The sequence below is a fragment of the Tiliqua scincoides genome, chromosome 1 (genome assembly GCF_035046505.1).
Source record: "Tiliqua scincoides isolate rTilSci1 chromosome 1, rTilSci1.hap2, whole genome shotgun sequence".
Classification (NCBI taxonomy): domain Eukaryota; kingdom Metazoa; phylum Chordata; class Lepidosauria; order Squamata; family Scincidae; genus Tiliqua; species Tiliqua scincoides.
Window position 1 is genome coordinate 199944739 of NC_089821.1, and position 24842 is coordinate 199969580.

The 24842-nt window shown below is 39.1% G+C and overlaps 1 protein-coding gene across 4 annotated transcripts in view; it reads right to left on the reverse strand.

Moving 5' to 3' along the window:
- Positions 1 to 434: 434 nt before the first annotated feature.
- The window catches only part of FAM184A (family with sequence similarity 184 member A), an 88549-nt gene continuing 64141 nt past the window's right edge, over positions 435 to 24842 (reverse strand). For 2 of the 4 annotated variants that reach the window (XM_066613830.1, XM_066613840.1), the window contains exons 11-19: positions 16863 to 17075; positions 15709 to 15862; positions 13822 to 13949; positions 13351 to 13535; positions 12710 to 12856; positions 8634 to 8751; positions 6893 to 6997; positions 3768 to 3958; positions 435 to 2235 (exon numbers count right to left, since the gene is read on the reverse strand). In XM_066613830.1, coding sequence (XP_066469927.1) covers positions 2154 to 2235; positions 3768 to 3958; positions 6893 to 6997; positions 8634 to 8751; positions 12710 to 12856; positions 13351 to 13535; positions 13822 to 13949; positions 15709 to 15862; positions 16863 to 17075 — 1323 coding nt within the window. In that variant the 3' untranslated portion in view covers positions 435 to 2153. The remainder of the gene's footprint in view (positions 2236 to 3767; positions 3959 to 6892; positions 6998 to 8633; positions 8752 to 12709; positions 12857 to 13350; positions 13536 to 13821; positions 13950 to 15708; positions 15863 to 16862; positions 17076 to 24842) is intronic. The other 2 variants (XM_066613859.1, XM_066613850.1) reach the window with 2 other exon arrangements.

Below are 24842 nucleotides of genomic sequence, written 5' to 3' on the forward strand. Positions count from 1 at the left end.
GCTGTAACTGTATGTATTAAGATACTGCTAGGCCCAACAGACCAGGCTGGTACACCAGGCATATGACTTCATTGAAGCTACCTTCTATCAAGTTAGCCTATTAGTTCATCCAGCTCAACACTGATTGGCAGTAACTCCCCAGTGTTTCAGACAGGAGTTTGCCAGCTGTGTCTGGAGATTGCAAGATCAAAACTGGAATTTTTTTGCATGTAAACCTTTATCATTGAGCACAATGTCTCATTGAGCACAGTGCTTTCTCTGCTCTCACTGTGCAAAACTGTTGCTTGATGTTAATATAAATCAGAAAAAATGAAAAGCATTTACTGAAACAGAAAACTGAAGAGGACATTGCACCTTTAAATACTTCTCTATCAATTCTAGTAACAAACCCCATTCACCTTTACTATTATTCTAAACAAATACTATTAACTTAGCACAGAAGAAGAAACAATACACAACAAATACTTCAGAACATCATAGCAAAATTATCCAGTGTGTTTATTTAAGGTAACAGCCATGAAATCTGACTTTGACCCAATATGGCTTTCTTCTAATGTAAAGGCTGCATATACCTATAGTTAAATCCATCAACCATAGAGTATCTGCCAAGTTCTGCAACTGATTAGCAGCAAAGCATTGTAACACTGTTTCCAGTGAAGCTTTTAGGCTGAGCTTATAGGAGATACATTTTTAAAATTTTAATTTAGAATATTTTATATTTTTATATGAAAACATATAAATTTTTTATATGCTATTTTTATACATATGCTATAAATTTTTATACATATGCTACATAGAAAACTTATTGTTAACTAGTGACGGTACCATTGATTGGTTAATTATGCTTTTGCATAACGGGAAGACTCAGTAGGGGCTTCAACAGAAATAATGAAGAACTATATTTTTGTATCTAAGGATAAAAATCTTATTTAAAATAACCAAGCACTTTCCCCCCTCTTTTTTTTTAAAGATACAAAGATCACGTTTAAAGTACATTCATAAAACAAAGAAAAAATTTCTCCCTGAGATTACCAGTGTTGGTTACATTGTGGTAATCTTGGAATTAACAACAATAGCATCAACAAAAGTATGTAAACCAGATTTGCCAATGTATTACATCTTTTCTATCAAAAGACATGCACAACTGTAAAACAGTGTAATAGAGTGGAAAATCAGGCTCACTCTTCATATGAAAAAGGTTGTGGTCCCTGGCTTAGTTTCATAATGGAAGAAGAAACATCTTTCTTTGTAAATTAAGTATGCTGGAGCTTTAATGAAAGATTTACATGCTTTATTATGCATAACTGGTTTAGCACTATTTTCGTAAAGCCTGAGTTTTGCCCCAAAAATGATAATGTTCTCAAAATGCAGATTTCCATAAATTATTCTCTCATTTGTACAGTTATACATGGTTTAGTACCCCAAATATTCTAAGGAACATTGTCTTGTTTAGGTATTTATAAAACATTTATGACAAAGTTCTGATGAAATTCAACATTAAATATAATATAGTTACTAGAGGGCAGATCAGTTGTAGACAAGAAATAAGGATGCCATTTTTCTTACTATGATCTTGACAAAAATCACTCAGCTCTAAAGGCCATCAGCTAGACTACTATGAACTTATTGGTTTTGCATTCTTCACCACTTTTAGAATAAACACAATTTTCAAAATTCTACAAGATGACTAAATAAAAATAGACGGGCTTAAACATATCTTTCTGCAGTCTGGTTTTTTAAAACTGTTGACAGTTTATTTTGATATACAATAACCATGCAACTGATTGCATCTGGGGAGGGAGTCTGAACAGGGAAGCCTTTCCTGAAACCAAAGAAAAATACATATTTATAGGAAAAGGGGGCAGGAGTGTCAAATTTCTTCTACGAAAATTTATTATGCAGTAATTACAAAGTTTAAAGACTTCAATTTTAAATAAAAATAAGTGTCATCAAGCACATTTATATTACCATGTCAAGTGATTCCAACGAATATCACATAAAATACAGTGCATTTTCAAATTAGAGAGACAAATACTTCCTCATTCACAGTGTTTGACATATTACAGGAAAGCTTATTCACATAAGGATTTATTTTAAGGTCATGCTCTTATGAACAGTCCACACCACACTGTGTCACACACAAAACTAATCTCTCAGAATGTGAAGTAACGGGCAAACCATTCCTGGCGTTGTGGATCTGGTGAAGCCACTGGAGAAGCTTCAGTCTGAGGAGGGCTGAATTTATAAAGAGAAAAGACAGATTTAACTCACAACCAAACGTGGAAGGGCAAAAGGCCTGGAAAAAGCACAGAGAAGCCAATACACAGCACACACTGTTTATGAATCAAGTACTACATCTAAGTAGCAAGTGGTGTTGTTTAATGCCCTTTTTTCTACCTCCAATCATCCACTCCATTGGAGAGCATCAGCAGCACAGACAAAGTCACTAAGCCACATGACAAAACAGTCATGTGGGGGGGAAAAACAGTGTTTTGAGAAAAAAAGCATGGTTGCTGCTTTCATTGGAAAAATAGCATCGTGAGGGAAAGGGAGGTTTGGAGATCCTCTTTTAGCATCCTTTTCTTCTGGTCAAGTTAGTTGGCAGAAATATGATGCAAGCATCATATTCTTAAAGGTGTGCGGAACAGACTAGTTGGTAACTGAACAATGACATTTTGAAACATAACATAACTTGGGCTGAGTTACTGTATTTGCATGCACGAGGGGTTCAATACAAGCAATTCTGTGCAAAGCAAGCACGCTTCTCCCTCGCAAATTCTCAAGTAAACTTGTATGACAAAATTTCTACATCATCTTTAATGCTTTGGTAGGATGAAATTCTTAGATTATAAAAATTAAGACAATAATCCCTACCGGTTTCTGGTAATACTGTACAAGGCACGAAATAATTTGCAAGGAAACGCCAGCATCACAATCCACGAATTCATGCACATGCATGCTACTGTCGCCTGGGCATACACATGCATACCGCATGCATAAAAAAAATAAAGAACATTTAAATATTATGGGACTCTACTTTGCCCTTTGAAATAATATACTATTTCTTTGTAATCTTCATCCTCCCCCTCCCCTCCAGCTATATTTTACAGGTAGCATTGAACTGGAATTAAAAAGCAAAATGAAGAGGGTTTTTGGTCTCTCCAGAGTATGAAATATTCTAAATTTGATTGAGTCTGCTACTGGACTCATGCCATCAGTTTCCAAGTAAAACCAATCTCAGATATTTTAATCCTGAAGCATAGCATTAAACCACATCTAATGCATGCATATATTTCTATGTATTCTCAGTTCACTTTAAATAAAATTTATCTGAGATAAAGAAAAGGAGAAAATCAACACATTCATTTAACACAGAGACAGTTTTGTTGGGAAAGAACCACTATCACACACTAATACATTTTAATAAGGGTGTATGACATATCCTAAAGGACAGCTAGTAATACACAAACATTTAACACAATTGTTCAGAAATGTAAACAATTGAAAGTACATGTACCATATTCATCGTGTAGCTCCTTAAAAATGTATAAGAAGGGTTCAAGACATTAATAGGCAGGGGGGCAAAATCACATTTCAACAAGTTTTACAATCAAAAGGAATACTGAAAAGAGGTATAAAATAGATTGTGAAAATTAAAATTCCATTGTAAGATTTCAACTCCTGAGCTGTTAAGATGTGTGGGGTTCAGCTAAAAAGAAATTGAAATTTTCTCCATTAGGAAAAAAAAATGGTGAGGCAATGCTCACCTCAAAAACGTCTTGGGCGGTATTGGCTGTGGAAGTGGTCTGCTGCTGTTGAACTCAATATCGTGGATGGGTGAATTAGGAATAGGGTCCAGGCGGTTAGGATGTCCATTGCCCACTCCGCTAGATTCCAGAGCACTTAGATTGGGGACACTCACAAACCTGTTTGCTGATTTATCATTCTTCTTCTTTTGCTGCATTAAAAATAATGCATTAAAAATAACAATTGTAAGAAGGACCCCACATTAGTACAGATGAGGAAGTTGCTTGCTTTTGTTCTGAGTGTTTGTTTTACCTGGAAAGTTTGGATATTTTTTTTAAATTGCAATGTTACTTCTGCTGCATTTATAAGATTCTCTGGAAGGATACAAAAGCAAAATGCTTCAGCCTAATTTAGTTGTAATTTCAATATATTCAGGCTACATACAGAATGGTATTCCAAACGATCAATGGGAACACTTCCCCATTAATGCTACCAGGACAATGGCTGAACTCCAGTACCACCCAACTGTACAAATGTAGTAGAGATGTTTCACTACGGAGCAAAAAACCTGTTAATTCCTAGCCTTACTAGAGCCATTTCCCCATTGTAAAATATACTAGAACTGTAACATTTTCTAAACTATAAGCAGACTATGGGTCCAGTAAATTTTATTCTTAAAGGAAATATGAAAGTCAAAACAAAGGAAATACATTGACTTAAACTTTAATTTCCATTTAAATGATTTCTTTGGGTTATACAATGTAATGTTACCAAATGTAATTTTAAATTTGCTGAAAAGAGAATATGGTCAAAATTATATTGGTTTCAATGTCAGAATCCTCATACATTCAGTTAGGGATTATACTGACAGTGTGGTGGTGAGGGGTGTGAGCTTGCAATCCTAAACACACTTTTCTGGGAGTAAGCCCCACTGAATATAATGGGTCTTACTTCTGAATAGGCAAGCATAAGATTGGGCTGCGAGTTGCTTCCTGTTCACAGCCTCAAATATGAACTAGACTTTCTGTGAGGGTCACATGGAAACCTGTGCAATTTGGAAGCTCATTCAGAATTGCCAGATTCACACTAGAGGCTATCCGAGTAGTGGTGGGAAGTGGCTCGCACCATTCTACCATGCTATTTCAGTGTCATCCTGGCTCAATGTATCAACTGGAACAGGAAGGACTAAATTACAGATCTTTTGAGACTAACTGCACTAGTGAGGATGACAACTTTCAGTTTTTTTATAATTTAACTTAAAAAAAATGTATAATACAAATTTCAATGTAGTTAATCCAAAGCAACTTTAGATTTTCATGAAACACTTCCAATTCCTGGTTTCAAACACTCTGCAAATCAAAGTCTTGCTATTTCTATAGCACAGCTGGTTCAATTACAGCATTAATGTGAATGAGGCCTTTCATGGTCCTCCAGGGGTGTCAAAATACATGACTAGAGGGCTACTAAAGATCTCAGCTGAACAAATCCTTAATTTAATTTGCAAGAAAGTTATAAGAACACCAGGTTTATCAAGCAACTGATAGGGCGACACACATGGCTGATGTGCTAAGAATCGCCCAAGAACTGTTCAGCTTCTTAAGTCCAATCTGAAATTTTATTGATCTTATTTAAAACTGAAAGATCAGTCTTAATTTCTTTTTGTTTCAGTTTAGAAATGAGCAGTCAGGAATTCTTTTTTCCCCTCCTGTTTGAAAATATTAAAAATGCAATTTTTCAGTTAAAGTTCTATTATCTTCTTAATGCTTTAGTTGTTGTGTATTAATCCAGATCTTTGCCAGGAAGTATAAAAATGATAGTTCTTTCCACTAGATGGCACACATGAATCTATTTACTTTAGAATGTAGTATACTTGCTTAGACTCAAAGACACAAATGAACCAGTGATGTCACTGATATTATTTTAGCATCATCTTGCAAAACTAAGCAATTATTTGCTTTATTTATCAAGCAAGAACTGCAATTAGCAGCCATGCTGCCTGAGGGAAAAGAATTTGATACCCTAAATTTAAAACAATCCAGTAATTTATTATTTATGTTTAAAGAATTTCTGTGCCACATTTAAGTCCTGTTAAAGGGGCCACCATACCAGTTAACAAAGAAAACATCTAAAATAATCTCAATCAAATCTTTAAACAGAGCAGGCAAAACAATAAGCTAGTAAAAAACCAGAACAGAATGAAAACATGTTCCATGCATAATACAATGATAACAGTTCAGTCTATGCATGTTTACTTAGAAGTAAGTCCACAGTCAGTTGGGATGCTCCCCAGTAAGCAATGCAGTCTAAGAGACTAACAGCCCAATCTTGGCCTTGATGTGCGCTCTGTGCAAACGTGCCATAAGGCACGTTTGTGAGGCTTACCGCCGGGCGAGCACCCGTGCTAGCCCAGTGCTGGGCAGGTACCCAGCCTCCGCTGCTCGGCAGTTGCACAGACCACCGAGCCGCAGTAAGGTAAGCGGGGGCAGGGGGAGGCATTCCAGGGAGGGGAGAGAGCGGGGAGGGAGGCGGTTACATGAACTCTCTTCCCTGGGGCTACTTGAATTGAGCAGCCCCATTGTGGGGCTACTTCCCTTAGCCGGGAGAAGGGGACAAAAGTCCCCTTCTACCGAGGTGCCACCTGCGGCTGCCGTGGGTATGCTGGATGCAACGGCAGCAGTTTTGGTGCTGCTGCAGCTGCATGCCATGGGAGCACAGGATTGGGCTGTAAGGGCCCAACTCTATCCAACTTTCATACAGACACAATGGAGACCTGATGTATGGGGAAAAATATTGCTTTACCTCGAGGAGGCCTCCATGACTGTCCACTTAGGATGCAGTGCATGCCCCACTGGCACAGCTGCATCAGCTCTGAAAAGTTGGATAGGATTGGGCCCTAAACAGCATAAAAGACTAGATGTGTAGATCAGAAAAAAAAAGAAAACAACCCCTTTCCAAGGTAAATGTGAAAAACTTATCTATATAAAATTTTAAGTTTTGAAATAAAACTGGGTGGCTCATCAGTACTTATAATTAATCTGACTAACATGAATGACTATTGAATTGTACCCTTCAGCCACATTTGCTTTTCAGAGGGATACTAGCAATTCAGTTTTCCAAATGGTAATATTAAACCTGTGACACATACCTTCACCAGAGGATTAATAACACCAACATTGGGACTTGCATTAAACACTTTGTTGAAGTTAGTCTCCCTATTGACTAGTTCCAGTTGATAGAATTTCTTGTCATCCTAATAAAGAACAAGCAATAACATATTTATGAATTTTAATTAAGCACATATTGTTTCAACAATAATATACAACTGTATTTCTACTGGTAAGACATGGAAGTTAAAATGGAAAGAAGCACTAAAATATTGCTAAAGCAGTTGTATTTAACAATTCTCATCGGTTCCTTTATAAGTTCTTCAATTTCTGTTTATCGTGGAACAAAACCAATGCAGGAATACCAAATTTTTCCATCAATACCATCATAACCCTTTCACTTACTGTATTCTGATATAACAAGTCACACTGGCCAGAACGAAAGTCACCCAAAAGCCATTAACAACATGATGGTACTGAATTGTGGACTTTTCACCAGAAGTCTGGAAGGTTCCCTCAGCATGGAAACTCTTATCTTCATATGGTAAGCAAGTTAGAGAGATCCAACTATAGACACTGCTAGGCAAACCGTTACCTATAGAAAGCTATGTATGGGGCTGCACTGGCTTTTCCCGAGTTGCTAACTCCCCTTGGACAATTAACACATATTGATGCCATCTATATCTCAATGCACGTATTGTGCCCTCCTAAGTCAATTTAGGGCCCAATCCTATCCAACATTCCAGTGCCAAGGCAGCCTCAAGATAAGGGAACAAACGTTCCATTACCTTGAGGAAGCCTCTGACTGTCCCCCACTGCAAAATACAATATACACCTTGTTGGCACTGCTGCATCAATGCTAGATAGTTGGATAGGATTGGGCCCCTCGTGTCACAGCTGGGGCAAAACCAGCAATAGCCCCCATAATTGGATTCCCATAGGTGGGATTCTGATTCTCTGTTTTCAGCTGAAGCTTAGTGTAACTGTCAGAAGGTCACTATTCAACTGCATTGGTAGCTGCACTGATGTAATCACTTACAGGGACCAGTCTTTCAGGACTAATTCCTGCAGGTAGTGATGGCAGCATTTGCAGGGACCCAGAGCAGGCAAAGGTACCACTGCTCCAACAGCACTGCCATGCTCATTTTTCACGAAAACCTCCGAGGCAGTATAAGAGAGAGTTTGCTCATTCTTCAATTCACACTGGAGCAGTCACTAGGCCCATTAGGTTAAGGAGCATATCAAAAAATAATTTAACATTAAGTAAGTCACCCCTTCCATCATTGCAGCCATAGTTTTGTATTTGTAATGAAGCTGGTTACAGAACAGCAAAAGAGTGAGTTTTTTTCCTATGTATTCGGTCAATTCAGGATTGTGAGTGATAATAAAAGGGCACGATTTTAGGAATATTATGTTCGTCACAAGTGTTCTAGTATACATGACTTGTGGACTGAATAGAGAGAACAAAAATTGAATTTTAAAAAAAATAGATTATTGTATGGCTTAATTATATTGGTAGACCTGTAAAATAACATCTAAAATATGTCATTGTCCTTTAAGAACACAAAAGAAGACACAAGGTTATCTAGAATGCCTGGAGTTTATGGAACAGATGAAAACATATTTTGAAGGGACTATTATTTAAATACTTTTCTTTCACACAGGCTGCAAAAATTTTTGTTTTACTTCAACTTCACTTCAACAGGACTTTATTTTTCAGAAGATTTGGCAAACATTAGTTTTTGGCATGCTCATACCAAAATGAGCACCAAACTGCCTTACAATCAGTTTCTTTATCAGCTGATCTCTCTCAGCAATCAGGTCTTTCAACTCTGCAATAAGCTGTAAATCTTCTGGTCTTGAGTCCCTGTTTTGATATTTTTCTTCCATTTCTTCTAAACTTTATAGGAGACAAAAACATTACCTATGGGTTAATAATGGCTCAATGTTCAGCTACAATGCTGTAAAATCATACTATCAAACTAATTTACTTCATGGATAAATCACAGAATTGCCCCCTATGCACAAGCATTTTATTGCTGGCTATGTTAAAGGAAACAGTGTTCCAACCTTGATGACCTCTATCTGCTATAAGCAGCAGTAGGAACCATGTAACCAATGTTTACTTCTTCCTCAACAAAGATACAACAAATAATTAAAATAAATCAATGTGGAAGACAGACTCATTTTTGAGAAACAATTTAGCACAAACCATAGAAATAATACCAAAACAAATTTGGTACCAAAAAAAGAAATTGTGAAAAGACTTTAAACAGGGAGTGAAGAAGCATTAAAGGAGAGAGTGGAAATAAGCACACTAATTACAAAAAAGTTATAGGAAAGCCTCAAAGTCTTACATTTGTAGGAAAGTTAGTAACAACTGAATTCAAAAGCAGACCACTATTTGTTACTGAATTTTTCACATTCCTGAACAGCAGTAATCAGGATCATAGTATTGATTACAAATCATTAAAAAGATCTCTGTGTTTGTTTGCACGTGGCCTGGATACAGATGAATCCAAATGGGCCATGGGAGCTAAGTAGGATGGACAGAAAGAAGCTGGGGCTTATCTGACTGGGCTGTGAACTTACTCTAATCTATCATAATCTATATATCATAGGCCTGGCAAACACTTTCTTTTAGAACCTAGACTACTACTCTGAACCTAGACTATCTTCAAAAAAGGCTACAGAATGAGGATTTTCCCTATATTTCAGAATTAATATGTTGTCAGTACTATTTCAGTCAATTTGTATGGACTAAACAATCATCACTCTAGCTGTTAAAATGTTCTTCCAAGAGTCCCTTCAAGTTGACTGAAAAAAAATACAATCAAACTGGAAGACTGAAAACACCTCTCACTGGCTGACAGGATTATGATGACATGTACAGTTATTCCAGGATAAAGGTACTGCTGAAAAAGTTCACGGCTTTGGGTCTGCATTTCCATTCTCTTTTCCTTCTTCCCTTTTTTCGACTACTTTGGGTGGGAGATTGGGAAGCACTGAGGAACACTTTATTCCCCTGCCCCAATATCTATGAACATCAGGAATTGTATGAACTGTTGTATGAATTGTATGAACATCAGGGTCATCAGGAATTGTAGAAGGGCAGACTGGCAGAGAGTAAATAGCAGGAAACAGCATCCAAGCGAGAGACTGCTAGATGTGAGTGAAAGGAGAGAGACTGTGTGTAGTCTTACATCCTGCTAGTATTTCATGCAGAAGGAGGAAATCGGAAGGGAATGGGGTGGGACAAAGGTGATGGAAGCTGAGCAAGCTGCATCGTCTGTCATGGGAAAGGGGGAGGAAATCACTGCCTAAACATAAGCACTTTCTCAAGTCTGTCTGGAGCTTCTTTTGGACCTTTACTGAAGTACCGATAGATGAGGGCCGCTCCTCCCTGCTTATCACTAGGATGGAGCCAGGAAGTGAAAGAGCAAACTTTGCTATCCTGTATATTAAGAGCAGAGCAGAATGTTATGCAGACATATTTGGATAGGGGATCGCTCACTACAAATCTGTCACTACCTGTGCATTTTAATGTGAACAGATCAAATCTGTGTGATAGTTTGGTTCTATGTCATGCTAGAATAATCAGCAGAAATGGCAACTCATGTTGCAAAACCTGCTAGGCTGTACTACTTTAGGATACAAACACTGGGGTAAGAAATCACATAGCTGAAAGCTCCTCTGTGAGAAAAACACACATGTACACACACAAACCTTCCTGTACACACACACAAATATTACTACATCAGACAAGAGAGCTCTAAGCCTAGCTTCCTCACAGATATGCTAGTTTTCTGTGTGCAAGGAAGAGTTTTATTTTGTTTTACTATATAGAGGAGCATTCAATTACACTATTCCATGGTTCCTATAGCTTAAACTATTTCAATATACATGCCTCTCCCTGTATCTGCAGGTCCCACATCCATGATTTCACTTCCCCACAGTTCTCAGATTCCCTCATGCTTATGACTCATCTCTCTTCGTTTGCAAACACTTTGTAAGGTTTTGTTTCCTTTCGTTTTGGAACAGAAAGACAGTGAGACTCATAACTCCCTGTTAATATTCTCACTGTCACCTCCTGTAGTGTTCCTCTAGCATAGTAGTTCCCAACCTTTAGTTGGGTGCTACTCCTTTAACGAGGGTAGTGACCCAACCTGGGACCTGTAGGTGCTGGTAGTCCAGCACTCCCAGGTTCTAGCCACAGCTGAACATGAGTAAGTAAAAAAAAACAACACTTTTCTTACATGCATTCAGCGGCTATCAGGACCCAGATGTGCCATACTAACAGCAGCTAATGGTCCCCAGTTGGGTTACTACCCTCCTTAAGGGGATAGTGTCCCTAACAAAAATGTGAATGCCTGCCCTGGGGGGAGGCACAACCCCTAGCAGCTACAAGATTAAGTTCTCTGCTTCCTGTTTCAAAGCAAAAGGAAGAAAAAGTTGCCTTTTGGAAAGTGTTTGCCAATGAAAAGAAGTGAGTCATGAGCATGATGGATGGGGATTTAGTAGAGTTTGCTGCTATCCATGGTTTCGTATATCTACGGTAGCATCAGGAACGTATCCCCCACAGATACTGTAGGATGTTTGTATTGCTATTAGTCTGGATTGGGGCTTGCACATATTTTTAAGTTCAAAATAATTTTAAAAGAGAGATAGTCCGCTGAAGAGCTGTTGCAAACAATGCTTTCCAGGATCACCTTCAAAATAAAAGCAAAACTACCCATAACTTTTTTCCTCTTTCACTGCCCTAGTAGGATAAAGTAAATTAGAAGGAGACAGGACAGATGGAGAGAAGGATAACGAACATGAAATGGAACAATACAGATGATGCAGCTGAAAAGATCCAACCAGATACAGCTTTAAATGAAAATGACCTCTGTAGCCCATAACACATCTCCATTCTTTGCCTAGCTGTTGCCTCACTGGTAGTATTTCTGAAAACTAATATGATAATACTTTTTAAAAACTATTCCCAGTAATAGAACGGAAAAAGAGATAAAATAGTCCCCCATTTCAAAGAGGAGCCTTCTAGTTCACATATAAATCTTGGTAATATTTTAATACAATTACGTTTGTTTACTAAGAGTTTTTGTTGACACATACACACCCTGTAACAGAAGTGCAAAGAGGATGAATAGAACCAACTTCCTCAACCACCTCAGTAGGTAGAAGTCACTCCACCACAGATGTCCATGGAAGGCAGAAAATGAACCCCAAGTGACAGCCAGGCCTTTATTTACTACCTGAGGAGATGATCCTTCATCCTCCAATGACTTCTTTCCAGGTCCCCCTGAAGCTGTGGCAGACCTCCCTCCATCACCATGTCAAAACCAAGGGCTGCAGAAGGCATTGTGCTCTGCTGCAACACACATTGGCATGAGAGTGTGGCTCCTCAACTCTCAAACTGGTTCCTTCTAGAGAGATGGGGCTTCATTCACACGGCTCACCTAACCTTCAGTTGACTCTAGGCAACTGCTGAAGTAACACTTGTCAGCATACTGACAAACTGCTTGTCAGAGAGTTTGACCAGATCTGCATATAGCAAATTAAGCTATCTGTGGCCCTGACCCCTGCAGGCCCTGGCTTGAAAAGGACAAACAATAACTCTCAGTCCTTCCAATTTGCCAAGAAAGTGACCGTTTCTGTGTTTTATCTGTGGGTTGAATCCTGCACTTACAACAGGCCCGAATGAAGTTACAGGGCACACCAAGTAAAACAGATTTAGGTCCTTTTTTTAAGCGCGGCTACAAGTTTATGTCTCTCAAATATCAGGCATAATTTATTAAGTAATATAGATCACTCAAACTCAGCCCACATATGAAATTGTTTAATGTAATAAGACTTACGAAACTTGCAAAGCTGAATTAATTTCCTTGAGAAGCTCTTGGGTCTTATTAAAATCTGCCAGCAAGCTTTGTTTCTCTCTGATGTGGTCTGCTGCCATGACATCCAGCTCTTTCTCATGTTTCTTGTTTAAATCTTGTTCATGCAGCCTGTTTAATTTATTTTATGTTAAAAAAAGTTATTCTTACATCAGTCAGCTTTGTTCATCTTGACTTCCTGCCATGTTTGCAAAGGCTCAGTGCACAGTATCATTCGTAAGAGCTACACAATCCAATTCTGCTGTTTGAATTTCTCTTCTAGCTTATTTCACTGCAAAGTCATCTCCTTTAATGCTTTGTAAATAAACATGTTGACATGTAAACAAAAAATATGTTTAAGAATTTTTAAATTAAGGTTAGATGGATGGCTAAGACTGCACTTCAGCAATAGCTAGTGTCTAAAATGTAACTGCAATTTCCTGTGAACTGCACTGCTACATCAGTTAACATTAAATGGGCTTGAATGGGTGCAAGCAGTTTGAATTTGACTGCCTAAAATATCCTATGTAACAAGTCTCAGAAAATCAAAGAGCATTCTGGCTTTTGTTAGTGTGTAGTTGCCAAATTAGTCAGAACACTTTACCTGACATGGCAAATATTCATACCTAATCTGTTGGTTGGATTCACTGCGTATTCTGAGAACCTCTTTCCCTTTGAACTCCAGTTCCTTGGTTAGTGCACTTATGTTCTCATGCAGAGCAAGTATCTCTTTATCCAATTCAGATATATGGTGATCTCGATGCCTCAGTTCATCCTGTAGATCTGATATCCGGCACACAAAGTCTTTCTCCTGTTAGGCAAGTATCAAGAAACAAAGAACACTTTGCACCATTTCTATGTGGGACATGTGCCTCTGGTTCTAAAATTTATTCCTCTAAAATAGTGGCTGGATTGAACAGGAGATGTAATATGAACTTGCAAGTGTGGAGCTGAGTACCTTTGAAATATTAAAATTCTTTTTCAATAGCTATACCAAGTAAGTTATAACTTCAACTGATGATGAATACTCTATGAACACTCTATGTGTAAAGATAAAAGCAGTTTTATACTATTTTGGCCACAGGGAAGATATGTACCTGATGCCTGCTGATCTCCATGCTTCTTTCAAGTTCCATTTTAGCAGCTGCCAATTCTTGTTGATGATTATGCCTTAACTGATCAATTGCTGCTGCATGTTGATGATTTAGTTCTGAACGCAAAGATGCTGGGAGACAAAATAAAGAGTTTTTTCTTGTTTAATATTGCCCTGCTAATATTAGGAAGTTGGTGTAGTATAATGGATAAGTGGGCTGCAAACCAGGACATCTCAGGTTTGAATCCTGGCTCTGCCCTGAACTCACTAGGTAGCCTTAGAGAAGCCACACCTTCTCAGCCTCAGTTGCTATATGGGGATAATACTCCTAAACTTACAGAGTTGCTGTAAAGACAGCTTCATGATAATACATGTGAAGAACTTTGTACACTCAGAAAGCACTATACAAAGGCTTATTATTATTATTATTAACAATAATAAATTTTAACAACCTATATATATTTACATTTTTACTTTATTTTCCCCTGTTATTTTCTCTCTCCTAGCTGGAAAAAAACTAGTACCCACAGACTGGAAAAGTCATTGAAATCTGTAGGAATACTTCCTCTTCAAGAGGATAACTTTACATTAGGCTTCAGTTTCATACTAGCAGCCTCAATTCTTCCAGCTTTCCTAAGTTTCAACTCAAAATACATTTACAGTTACTTTAAAGATATTATCACACTTCATTTTGCTCTATCCCTTGAATTAATACTTTGACTGGGTACTAATCATGTGTTCCTCAAGCTACATAAGGTTTTTTTTTACATTGGCTCCTGTAAAATAAATCTGAATTTGTGCAATTGCACTATACATCAGCACATCAATGCAGTTTGGATGAACTCATTTGGAAAAGAGCGAGAAACACATCTATGGGTTCATGATGTAGCCAACAGAAGAAATCAAGAAGAAATTGAGGGTGAATAGACCGTATAGCACAAAGAGGATGGTAAGAAGCAAGACGTATTCTCGTCCAAGGACTGAGAACAGCACATGATACTTTCCTGAAATAATTATGGAAACGTTTGTAGTACAGGGGTACTTTAATTTGTATAAGTTTTCATGCAGAAAACCAAGATTGGAAGCATTAACAGGATAAAGGGGTGACAAATCTCAAGATGTGATGCAGACCGCATAGAAGTATTATAAAATGTGTCTGTCATGCTATAAGCTACCATGTATAAACTCTCCCTCAGTCAGAGTTTGCATCTAATGGAGGTCAGATACACCCTAATGTACAGAAAACTGTCTATATCCGACGCATCCTTGGCATCACCTGGCAGTACAAAGTTCTAAACAACACAGTCCTGGAACGAGCTGGAATCCCTAGCATGTATGCACTGCTGAAACAGAAACGCCTGCGTTGGCTCGGTCATGTCGTGAGAATGGATGATGGCCGGATCCCAGAGGATCTCCTCTATGGAGAACTCATGCAGGGAAAGCGCCCTACAGGTAGACCACAGCTGCGATACAAGGACATCTGCAAGAGGGATATGAAGGCCTTAGGAATGGACCTCAACAGGTGGGAAACCCTGGCCTGCTTGGAGGCAGGCTGTGCAGCATGGCCTTTCCCAGTTTGAAGAGACACTTGGCCAACAGTCTGAGGCTAAGAGGCAAAGAAGGAAGGCCCACAGCCAGGGAGACAGACCAGGGACAGACTGCACTTGCTCCCAGTGTGGAAGGGATTGTCACTCCCGAATCGGCCTTTTCAGCCACACTAGCCGCTGTTCCAGAACCACCATTCAGAGCGTGATACCATAGTCTTTCGAGACTGAAGGCTGCCAACACATATTAGGCACCACTTGCCATCTGTCCTCCACACCAGAAACAATGGCATATGTTTTTTAAATAACATGAATATTTAAATTCATGAATATTTAAATAACTATACCTAGCATAGCTTTTCCTTCATCTTCCAATTCAAAACGAAGAGTCTGCAATTCTTGTTCCATTTCAAGTTTAAAAGCATCCATTGCTTGTCTGTGAGCTTCTTTCAGTGCATGGAGTTCTTCCGAGTGTTTTTGTTGTAAACGTTCTTCAAGTTCCTAAGAAATTTAAAAAGAAGATTGATGTACGTGCATATAACAATATCTCAATAATGAGATAGGCAGGATTATTTTTATTATCCCAAATAAGCTCTGCTTACATTAAATCACTTTCAACAGGGTGTATTATCCAGTAGCATATGTAAAACAATCTAGTAGCTATAAAAGTCTGTGTTTCTTAATCTCTGCATATCAGTTTGTGATAACCAAACTTTTAAATTCCATCTATGAGTGCTAATGCAGCCCTATGAATGTTTTGCCAGAAGTACACTCTGTTGTATTTAATAGAGCTTACTCTTCAGAAGGATGCATAACCTACATGCCAAAAGTTCTGTGACTGATTTGGGCATGAAGAGCAACAAACACTGGTCAACTTTGCAAGTATTTATTACAACAGTGTCTTGCAATGCTTAAATAAAATAAATGAAACTTTGTCTACAGAAAATTTATTTTACTGAATTTATGCAGAAAGAAAATGGTTCTTGGTTCATGTGTTTATCTAGTCTTTTCCTATATTACAAGCATACAACAAACCTTTATTAGGCATATACTTTTCCTATATTATTCACATACAATCCAAATCAGGAATGGACAATCCCAGTTTAACATTCTGACCTTATTACAAACTCTGATCAGAACAAGCTGGGATTTGCCAGGTTTGGGTGTTGTGACAAATCTTGGCTTGTTCTAATGAACTATGAAAGTAGGGAAGTTCCTCTCCTTGCACATGAAGGGGAGAAAGAGAGGAGTATGCAACATGTACTTCTGTGCCTCCTCACCTCTACCCCCAGGTCTGTCCCTGTTTTGTTAAGAGCGGTCTGAGATTACAATGCTTTCTGAGAAGTGGGGGGAATGAATAATTATTTATTCTGGCAACTTATTGGGTGCCCAAATGAAGAATTTTCTTTGAGTACTTTTTCATCACAAAGAACTTGCATTTCTACATTTTTGAGGTTATGCCATTTGAAAATAGTCGAGGCTTCAAAAATAACAAACTTGCCTTTTGCTCTTGTTCTTTTGTTTCCTCCATGTTCTGAAATGCAAGGATATGTGCTTCTTTCATGGAGTTATGCCTTTGCTGATGCTCTTCTTCAAGCTCTTCCAGTTCTTGGGCAAGCCTCTGTCGCTCCTGACTAAATTGTGCCTGCAGATGCTGCATTGATGTCTGAGATTGGGAGAGTTGCATTTCAAGGTTCTGTTTCAGCAGGGAGATCTAATTCACAGAAAAGCAAAGATTAGTACAAGAATCAAATGAGGAAAAAAAAACGCATTAATGTTTACTTACAGGCTTGTGATTTGGTCTGCGGTTTTGTCCCCCTTGGCAGCAGCCCTGCTAAATCAGGCAATTTGCAATATGGCAGAGGGTGCTGCTTGGGGATACAGGAGACCAGAAGCCCACTGCACATATAAAAGCTTTGGCATAGTCTCAAATATTGCTCCTGGATTATGACCTATTTTGTTCAACAATACTGTATATTTCTGCAACAGAAATTCAAATACACTACATATCTGATAAATTATTAAAATGTAAGCTAATTATAACAGAAAAGAGAACGAAAACTACCTGATAGGTTGTCAATGATATAAACCACCTCAGTACCAATGGTCTCTATGATATTGTTACATGCCTAAGAGATAAGATACTCCCAGATAACACATTTATTTTTAACAGTCCTACTTTACTTGCAATTATTTTAAAAAAGCAATCAACCACAACATTTAAGAGATTTGAATGTTTTATAGTTCTAAAACTACAGGAATTACTGTAACAACACAATCAATTTTTTTCTTTCCTGCCCTTTCTAAACAAAATGCAGGTTCCTTTAATTCAGTTGTAATCCATGATGCTCATATTATAACTCTGTGGCATCTCTCACACGTTCTAGATTACAGATGGTTAACTGGCAGCCCTTGGACGGTTTTTAGCCTACCAGATGATTTCTACACAGTAAGCGCCTACCAGCAAATGATGGTGAAGAGCAGCAGGGAGGCAGGGTTAACAAAACTGAAAGCAATGATATCAGTCACATTCAGTAATTCTGGGCTAGTACTGCTCCCAGAGTGAGATATGAGAAATAGCATCACTCAGGCCAAAATCAATAGATAAAGGAGGATAGGTTGCTTACCTCTAATTATAATTCTTTGAGTTGTTACCTGTGCACCCATAGTGGACTTCTGCACATATGTAGAGCTGACCTCAGAAGCTTTCAGACCTTTGCTGAACATTCTGCCCCTGCTCATGATGGAGGACACCTATGTATACTGTGCACCTTGAGGATGGACTAGTCCCTTAGATTGAGGACTGCCCCCTAAGTTCAAACTGTAGTATTTGAAGAGAGATCCAACAGTTGGAGTTAGACATACTGGAGAGAGAACAGTTAAGTGAGCTGTGTGATTGCAAAGTAACCACTTGAAGCACTATCATTACAGTTAACAAACGTGTCCTTCTTTGTAGTCTGTGTACTGACAGATTGAATGGAGACTAGCTAGCTTCTTCCTTATCTAGAAGTTCAGGTCAATCAAGAGAATACATTCCGCAGAACAACATGCCCAAATGATACATCAACTCTCAACTTCCTGTTCAGGACATAATGCTTTATAAAGGTGAATGGCACAGAACACACTACTATTCAGCAGAGGTCTGGGAGCAGAACACTTCTCAGAATGAAATTAATCTGATGGAATGCCCTTTTAGGGAGGCTGGTGGCTCTCCTTAGCCAACGGATAAGTCAGTAAGATAATCTTAGGCCACAATCCTATACACACTTGCCTGGCAGTTGGTCCCATTGAACTGAGTGGGACTTATTTCTGAGTAGACATGCATAGGATTGGGCTGTGAGTTACCCAATGAAACAGTGGGCATTGTTTTTTCCTTGCTAACAGATAAACAGCTTGTTATGTGCCTGGAACAATGCAGTTCTATGAATATGGAAGGAAAGGGCTCTCAATGTCCAATGCTTGCAAAGCTTTTTTCTCCATCTGACCTTGGGTTGTGAAGAAAACAGGCAGTGTTAGTTTTGGTTTGATGTGGAGTGTTGACAACCTTAGGTAATGTTCAGTGTCAACACTGCCTTGTCAGAATTAAATCTGATGAATGAAGGGTAAGAAACTAGAGCATGTACTTCTCTGGTCCTTTGAGTCTAATTAATGACTATCCGAAACACTGTTTTGAATATGACTAAGCATGGATCTTTTGTAGCCATTAGTTCAAGTAACTTACCCAAAAGTTGCAAGACCAAAAGGAAACACCATGATGGAATCAGAAATTTGAGAGGTGGGTACGGTTAGGTAGGTTCTTGAGGAACATGCTGATCAGTGGGTCTGAGAAAATAGGCGCCGTGTTTACTAGGCAGAGACAGGAGCAAAATAAACTCTCAAGGAAGCGTTTGTCAAACCCAGACTTGAGGTGGCTACTGTACTGTTGGATGTTTTGGATAAAAGGTATCCCTTGAGTGACAGTTGTTGTCTTTGCATAGTCACAGAAATGTCACCACTGTGCTGAATAGATCTTATGGGTGAAGGATTTTCTCAAGCAGGGCGAGATGTTATTTAGCCCCTGACCAAGGTAAGATCCTCCATACCATCAACTCCAGTATTTCTAATCTGTGGTGTGGTATTCAGCCCCGATTCTGAGTCTGGAGGTTTGGACAGGAGGGGAGGTTAAGATACTCGCCTCTCACCATCTTGAGCAGATCTTCTTCAGCCACCAGTGTTATCAGGATGCAGTCAGCATTGAACTCTTGTATTACGTTGATGACTTTGAAAATTAGCAGAATTGGGGGAGATGCATAAAACAGTCCTCCCCAAGGGATTAGAAACACATCCTCTATGGAGTGGGGATGGTATCCAGCTCACCTGCAAATCCTCTGGCACTTAGTATTGGTACTGTGGCTAATGGCAAACACATCTGCAGTGGATCAACTCCAGATATGAAATGCAGAATGGAATACAGAGATGTTAATGTGCCATTCATAGGCAACCGATTTGTCTTCTGCCCTGCTAAAGACATCTACCAAGCTGTTTGATAGCGCTGCATTAAGCTAGATGAACAACTTTTATGGAGATGTGATATTGAACACACTATGTTGTTGGCAACCTTCAGTCTCGAAAGACTATGGTATCGCGCTCTGAAAGGTGGTTCTGGAACAGCATCTAGTGTGGCTGAAAAGGCCGATTCGGGAGTGACAGTCCCTTCCACACCGGGAGCAAGTGCAGTCTGTCCCTGGTCTGTCTCCCTGGCTATGGGCCTTCCTTCTTTGCCTCAGACTGTTGGCCAAGTGTTTCTTCAAACTGGGAAAGGCCATGCTGCACAGCTTGCCTCCAAGCGGGCCGCTCAAAGGCCAGGGTTTCCCACCTGTTGATGTCCACTCCTAAGGCCCTTCAGATCCCTCTTGCAGATGTCTGCATCTGCAAAGATGTTCAGAGCCCTCTGAACACACTAGACTGAAATTAAGTATGCCAAGGAGAAAAGGGTTTCCGATGCTGTGCCACCCAGTTTGTCTATGTCGCAAATTGCTGTTGTCTGTTAGAATCTGTTGTACATGATCCTTCAAAGATGTTAGGAAGGAGCCCTTTGAAGATGGTCAACATTTCTAGCAAGTTGATGTGAGTTTTCTCTGTTGCATTGTCTAAGCCCCATTGATTTCAAAGGAGCCACAGGGAGCTCCCCTTCCCCACACTGTTATGGCAGTGATTTTTCTAAACGGTATGTTGGAATGAAAGGGCACACTCAAAGAGATTGATTGGGAGAGCCTAGGACCAATCTGAGAGGGCCCACAGCCCTTGCAAGCATGCCCCTGCAAGAAAAGAATGCAGTTGTCTTGAAAAGTTGTAAAACAACAGTGTTACCCTTCTCTCAACTTTGTCTTTGAGGGGAGGGGCTCACTTTGGAAGTGAGCATGGATATCTTTGCTGATACCTTGGTCACCTGAATTTTCAGGAAGTTGTCAATGGCAATATTGGTGTTCCCCATCAAAAGGGAGATCTTCAATATGAGCCTTAATGGAGAAGAGAGGAAGTAGTTGGTACTGAGGATGGCTTCTCCTAAATTTCTTTTGTCACCTTAAGTTGGACAGGAAGCTTATGTTACACTACTGATATATAAGCATCCCCTTGCACAAAGTTGTGCATTGTATCATTATGCCCCACCCAATGTTGGCACTTCATGTCGAGTGGTGATCATGCTGATGATGTTTTCATTCTTTAACTTCAGGTCCTCCACTGAAGAAATCAACCTTGCGCTCCACTTGATGGTCTAGTAAAAGTTTCAAAGGCACAATGGAGGTAGATGCTTCTAACTCTGAATCTGGTTCTGTAGTCAGTGAGGAAGACAAGAGGAGCTGCTGGTATTGCCCAGAGAATATGCAATGTAGGCACTATTGTTGGTAACAATGAAACAGTGATGATGAAGTTGATGGAACAGCAACCAATGCCATACTCAATGTCAAAACTTGAGTCAATGTTGAGGTAGGATCTGTGAGAGACTGAATTGTAGTTGTTGTAGGTAGCATGGATACTATAGCTGATGGTGGTTCTATTGACCTATGCACTGCCAGGCAAACATGATTACTGCAGCCAAGGCAGAAGAGATGATACAAGTCCCCATATCAAGCTAGGCTGGTACACAGTGAGCACTAATGATGGTGATATGGGTAAGGAGAATTGCATGGGCAATCTGGGTACTCCGATAATTCCAAAACCAAATCTCAGTCAGAGCAATAACATCAGGCTTTTGGGCTACAGTACAACTTTCAGCATGGAGATCTATGGTCCTAACGGTAACCTGGCCTTCTACTTTGAAAAAGATTGTGTTCTTGGCTCAAGGCCAGTAACATCAGCCTGTGGCTGCAGGGGGTGGGTGGGTGGGTGGAATGAACATCATGATGTTTCAACTGTTTCCCCCTCAGAAATAGTGCAGTGGGGAGTGAAGCCACTCCAAGGCCTAGTCATTGACAGACCAACCTTCAATATCAGAGCCCTTGCTGGTATTAACACATAAGCATATGGGCAGAAGACATGTCAGGGTCTTGCAATTCTCTCCCAAACAGAGAAGACAGGCATTGTGCTTCTCAGTGGAGGGGAGTTTAGCACTACAGCAGTGGCACTTTTCAAAGGTGGCCATGCCCAAAACGAGGCAGGGCTAACTTACCTAATAAATGCTAGTTATTGGCAGGCCCCTGTATCTGCAAGGGGATCTGTTCCCGGGCCCCTTGCAGATACAGAAATTGTGGATATGGGGCAATGCTATGAAAGTAACAGTCCTACCTCCCAGCACCCATTACCTTATTTTGTATGGCTGCACAGGAAGCACAGGCGTTTCTTGTTTAAACATGAACTGAATAACTGAACGTGCAGAGAGAATAACCACCCAGAGTGATAACAGGAAGCAGAAACTGTCCTGCTTCCTGATAGTTGCTCTCTAGCGTGCAGAATACTCAACAAAGCTCCAGAAGCATCCAAAGTCAGCTCCACACATGCACAGAACTTCACTACATGCAACCCCACAGAGACCACAAAGATGAATTATGTACCACTTTCAATCCAGTTATCACACTCTAAGGGAAATTGGAAGTGCACTGCAGAGCTGCATATTCCCTCAAAGGGGTCTGCACTGGCATTCGGACTCCCTTTTCTGGTGCATGTCATCTCAACTGGGTAATGATGCTGTCCCCAGATGCTCAATGACGACATCATGTATCACTGCTGAACTTTCATATTATGAAACTTTTTGCTGTATGGAGCTTGGCTTGTAGTTGCAAGGCCATGTGGCTCCACAGCTTACAGGGAACACTGCTGCAGAGGTTTCTCGTGTATGATACCATGTGCTAGCCAGGTCGTTTTGTCCTAGGCAGTGCTATTCTCTGAGTAAGTTTCACATGAACAAGCATGGCCTCAGGCATACTTTCACCACGTGTAAGAACCTCAGTCAAGTTAATAGTAAGGCACATGGTCCTTCAGACTGAACAAGTTAGCTGGAGACATGGATACAATCACCAAAGTGTGCTGACCAGGTCTGTAATGGTTTATACCAAAAAATAAAATGATGATCAGCATTATATAACACTAATGGTATGTGTGCAGCAGTATTTACTGTTATGGCTGAACTCCTGGGAGGACAAACTAAAGCAAATGTAGAAGTAATTGTGTTTAAAACAGAATTTTATACTGTGACAAGTGAAAAAAATAAGCAGTAACTGAGCTACTTACTGAATTGGACCCTATACCTCACACAAATTTAATAGCTAATACAAATGATACATGCACAATCCAGTAAGCTAAAACAGTATTACAGCAGTTCCAGGACCTACATTAAAATTTACTCCTGTGATGGATTTTTAAGCTGAGCCTGTAGAACCTAATAACCTTGAATCTAGGTCTTACAGCAGAAGCTTTAACCAATGGGTTGCAAGTAGCCAAAACTATACACTGATACTGCTAAGGCCCAAAACATGCAACTTTTAATGGATGTTTTGGCCGCGTATTTATTTTTGTTCTTAAAAAAAACCAGTGTGTGTTGAAGCTCCCAACTGCAGTGAAACAATGCAGGCAGATATGGATATTTACCCCTGCTGGGGTTCTAATCCAGATCATGCCTCTCCACACTATTTAAATTAGGGGGAAAAGTCTCTTTTGAATTGCAGCTTTTCTTTTCTGTAATTTAAATAAGCTCAAGGTAACGATCCAGATTGGAACAATGGTGAGGAAAAAGTCTTAATCTACCTACTTCCCTACTGCCATTTCCCAAGTTTGAAGCTCCTGCACGCACTATTAAAAAAAAACAACACCAAGCTATAACATGTATTACAAGTACTGTATGGTTCTGGTCACTCAGCAGTGAACAAGCTTGAACATGAGCTCTATTCTTAAGGGGGGAAAAAAAAACCTGATAACAACTTACTTCTTTTATGAATTGATTAATCATTACCAAATTTTAACAAGTCAGTGAAAATTACCTGGTATATAAATATATTTTGTTGAAAACATAAGTAAAATAGAGACATCAAATGCAGCTCCATAGAAAATGGAAGAATTGAGGACAAATGCTTTATGTGCAATGCAAACATGCATGAAATATGTTGTTTTAATTTCCAAAAAAGAAATTTTAGAAACATACTTGTTATCCCATTTTGAAGGAGGAAGAAAAGGAAAACTTAATTTGATCACCTTAATAAATGTCTTGAATTGGAAAAGTTACCTACCAGTAGTTCTTAAGATGAACAATAAGCATATAAAGGAGCCTATTCTAACCTTCTACATTTTAAAATTTCATTATTTCTATTATGTTATCAATAACAATCTCTCATTTCCTTTTCTTACACTATAGTGCTAGCACAGTGCCAACAGACTCACCATAATCTGATAAGAGTTTGCAAAAAACAAAACTCTGTAATTGTGTAAAGCTTTTAATGATTAATGTTTATATCTTAGACAAAGGGTTTTATTAAAAGCTCTGCAAAATGTTAATTTTTGCACAGCTTTACTGCTTAGTCAAGAGACACATCTCCATAACTGCATACAGCAAAAAAATAATCTAATGATATTAGTATTTAAATATTTTCCTATTCCTTTTTTATTTTTCCATTTGGGCAACTAATGAAGTTTTGTTTTTAAGACTGGTTAAGAAGTCTTCAATTTCAATACCAGCTTGTTTAAAATAAAGTATTAAAAGGCATGTGCATAATCTTAATAAATGCTAGTTTCATTATTCATCAAGACTACCATTCTAGACATGCAGGTACTGAGAAACAAGCATAGAGTTAAAAGTATTTTGTAAGTTATTATTGCAGACGAATATCCAGCTGAACTGGCAAGCCATTTTTTAAAAACTGGTTGTAGATTGAAATACTTTCGAATGCATGTATGCTTCATACCCACTAGTGTGTGTGGCTATCTAGGATTATGCCCTAAGTTACAACCAATGGACACTACAAGACCCTTTCAGTGGCCAGTCTATGCTGTTGTAACTGAAGTGACATCCCAT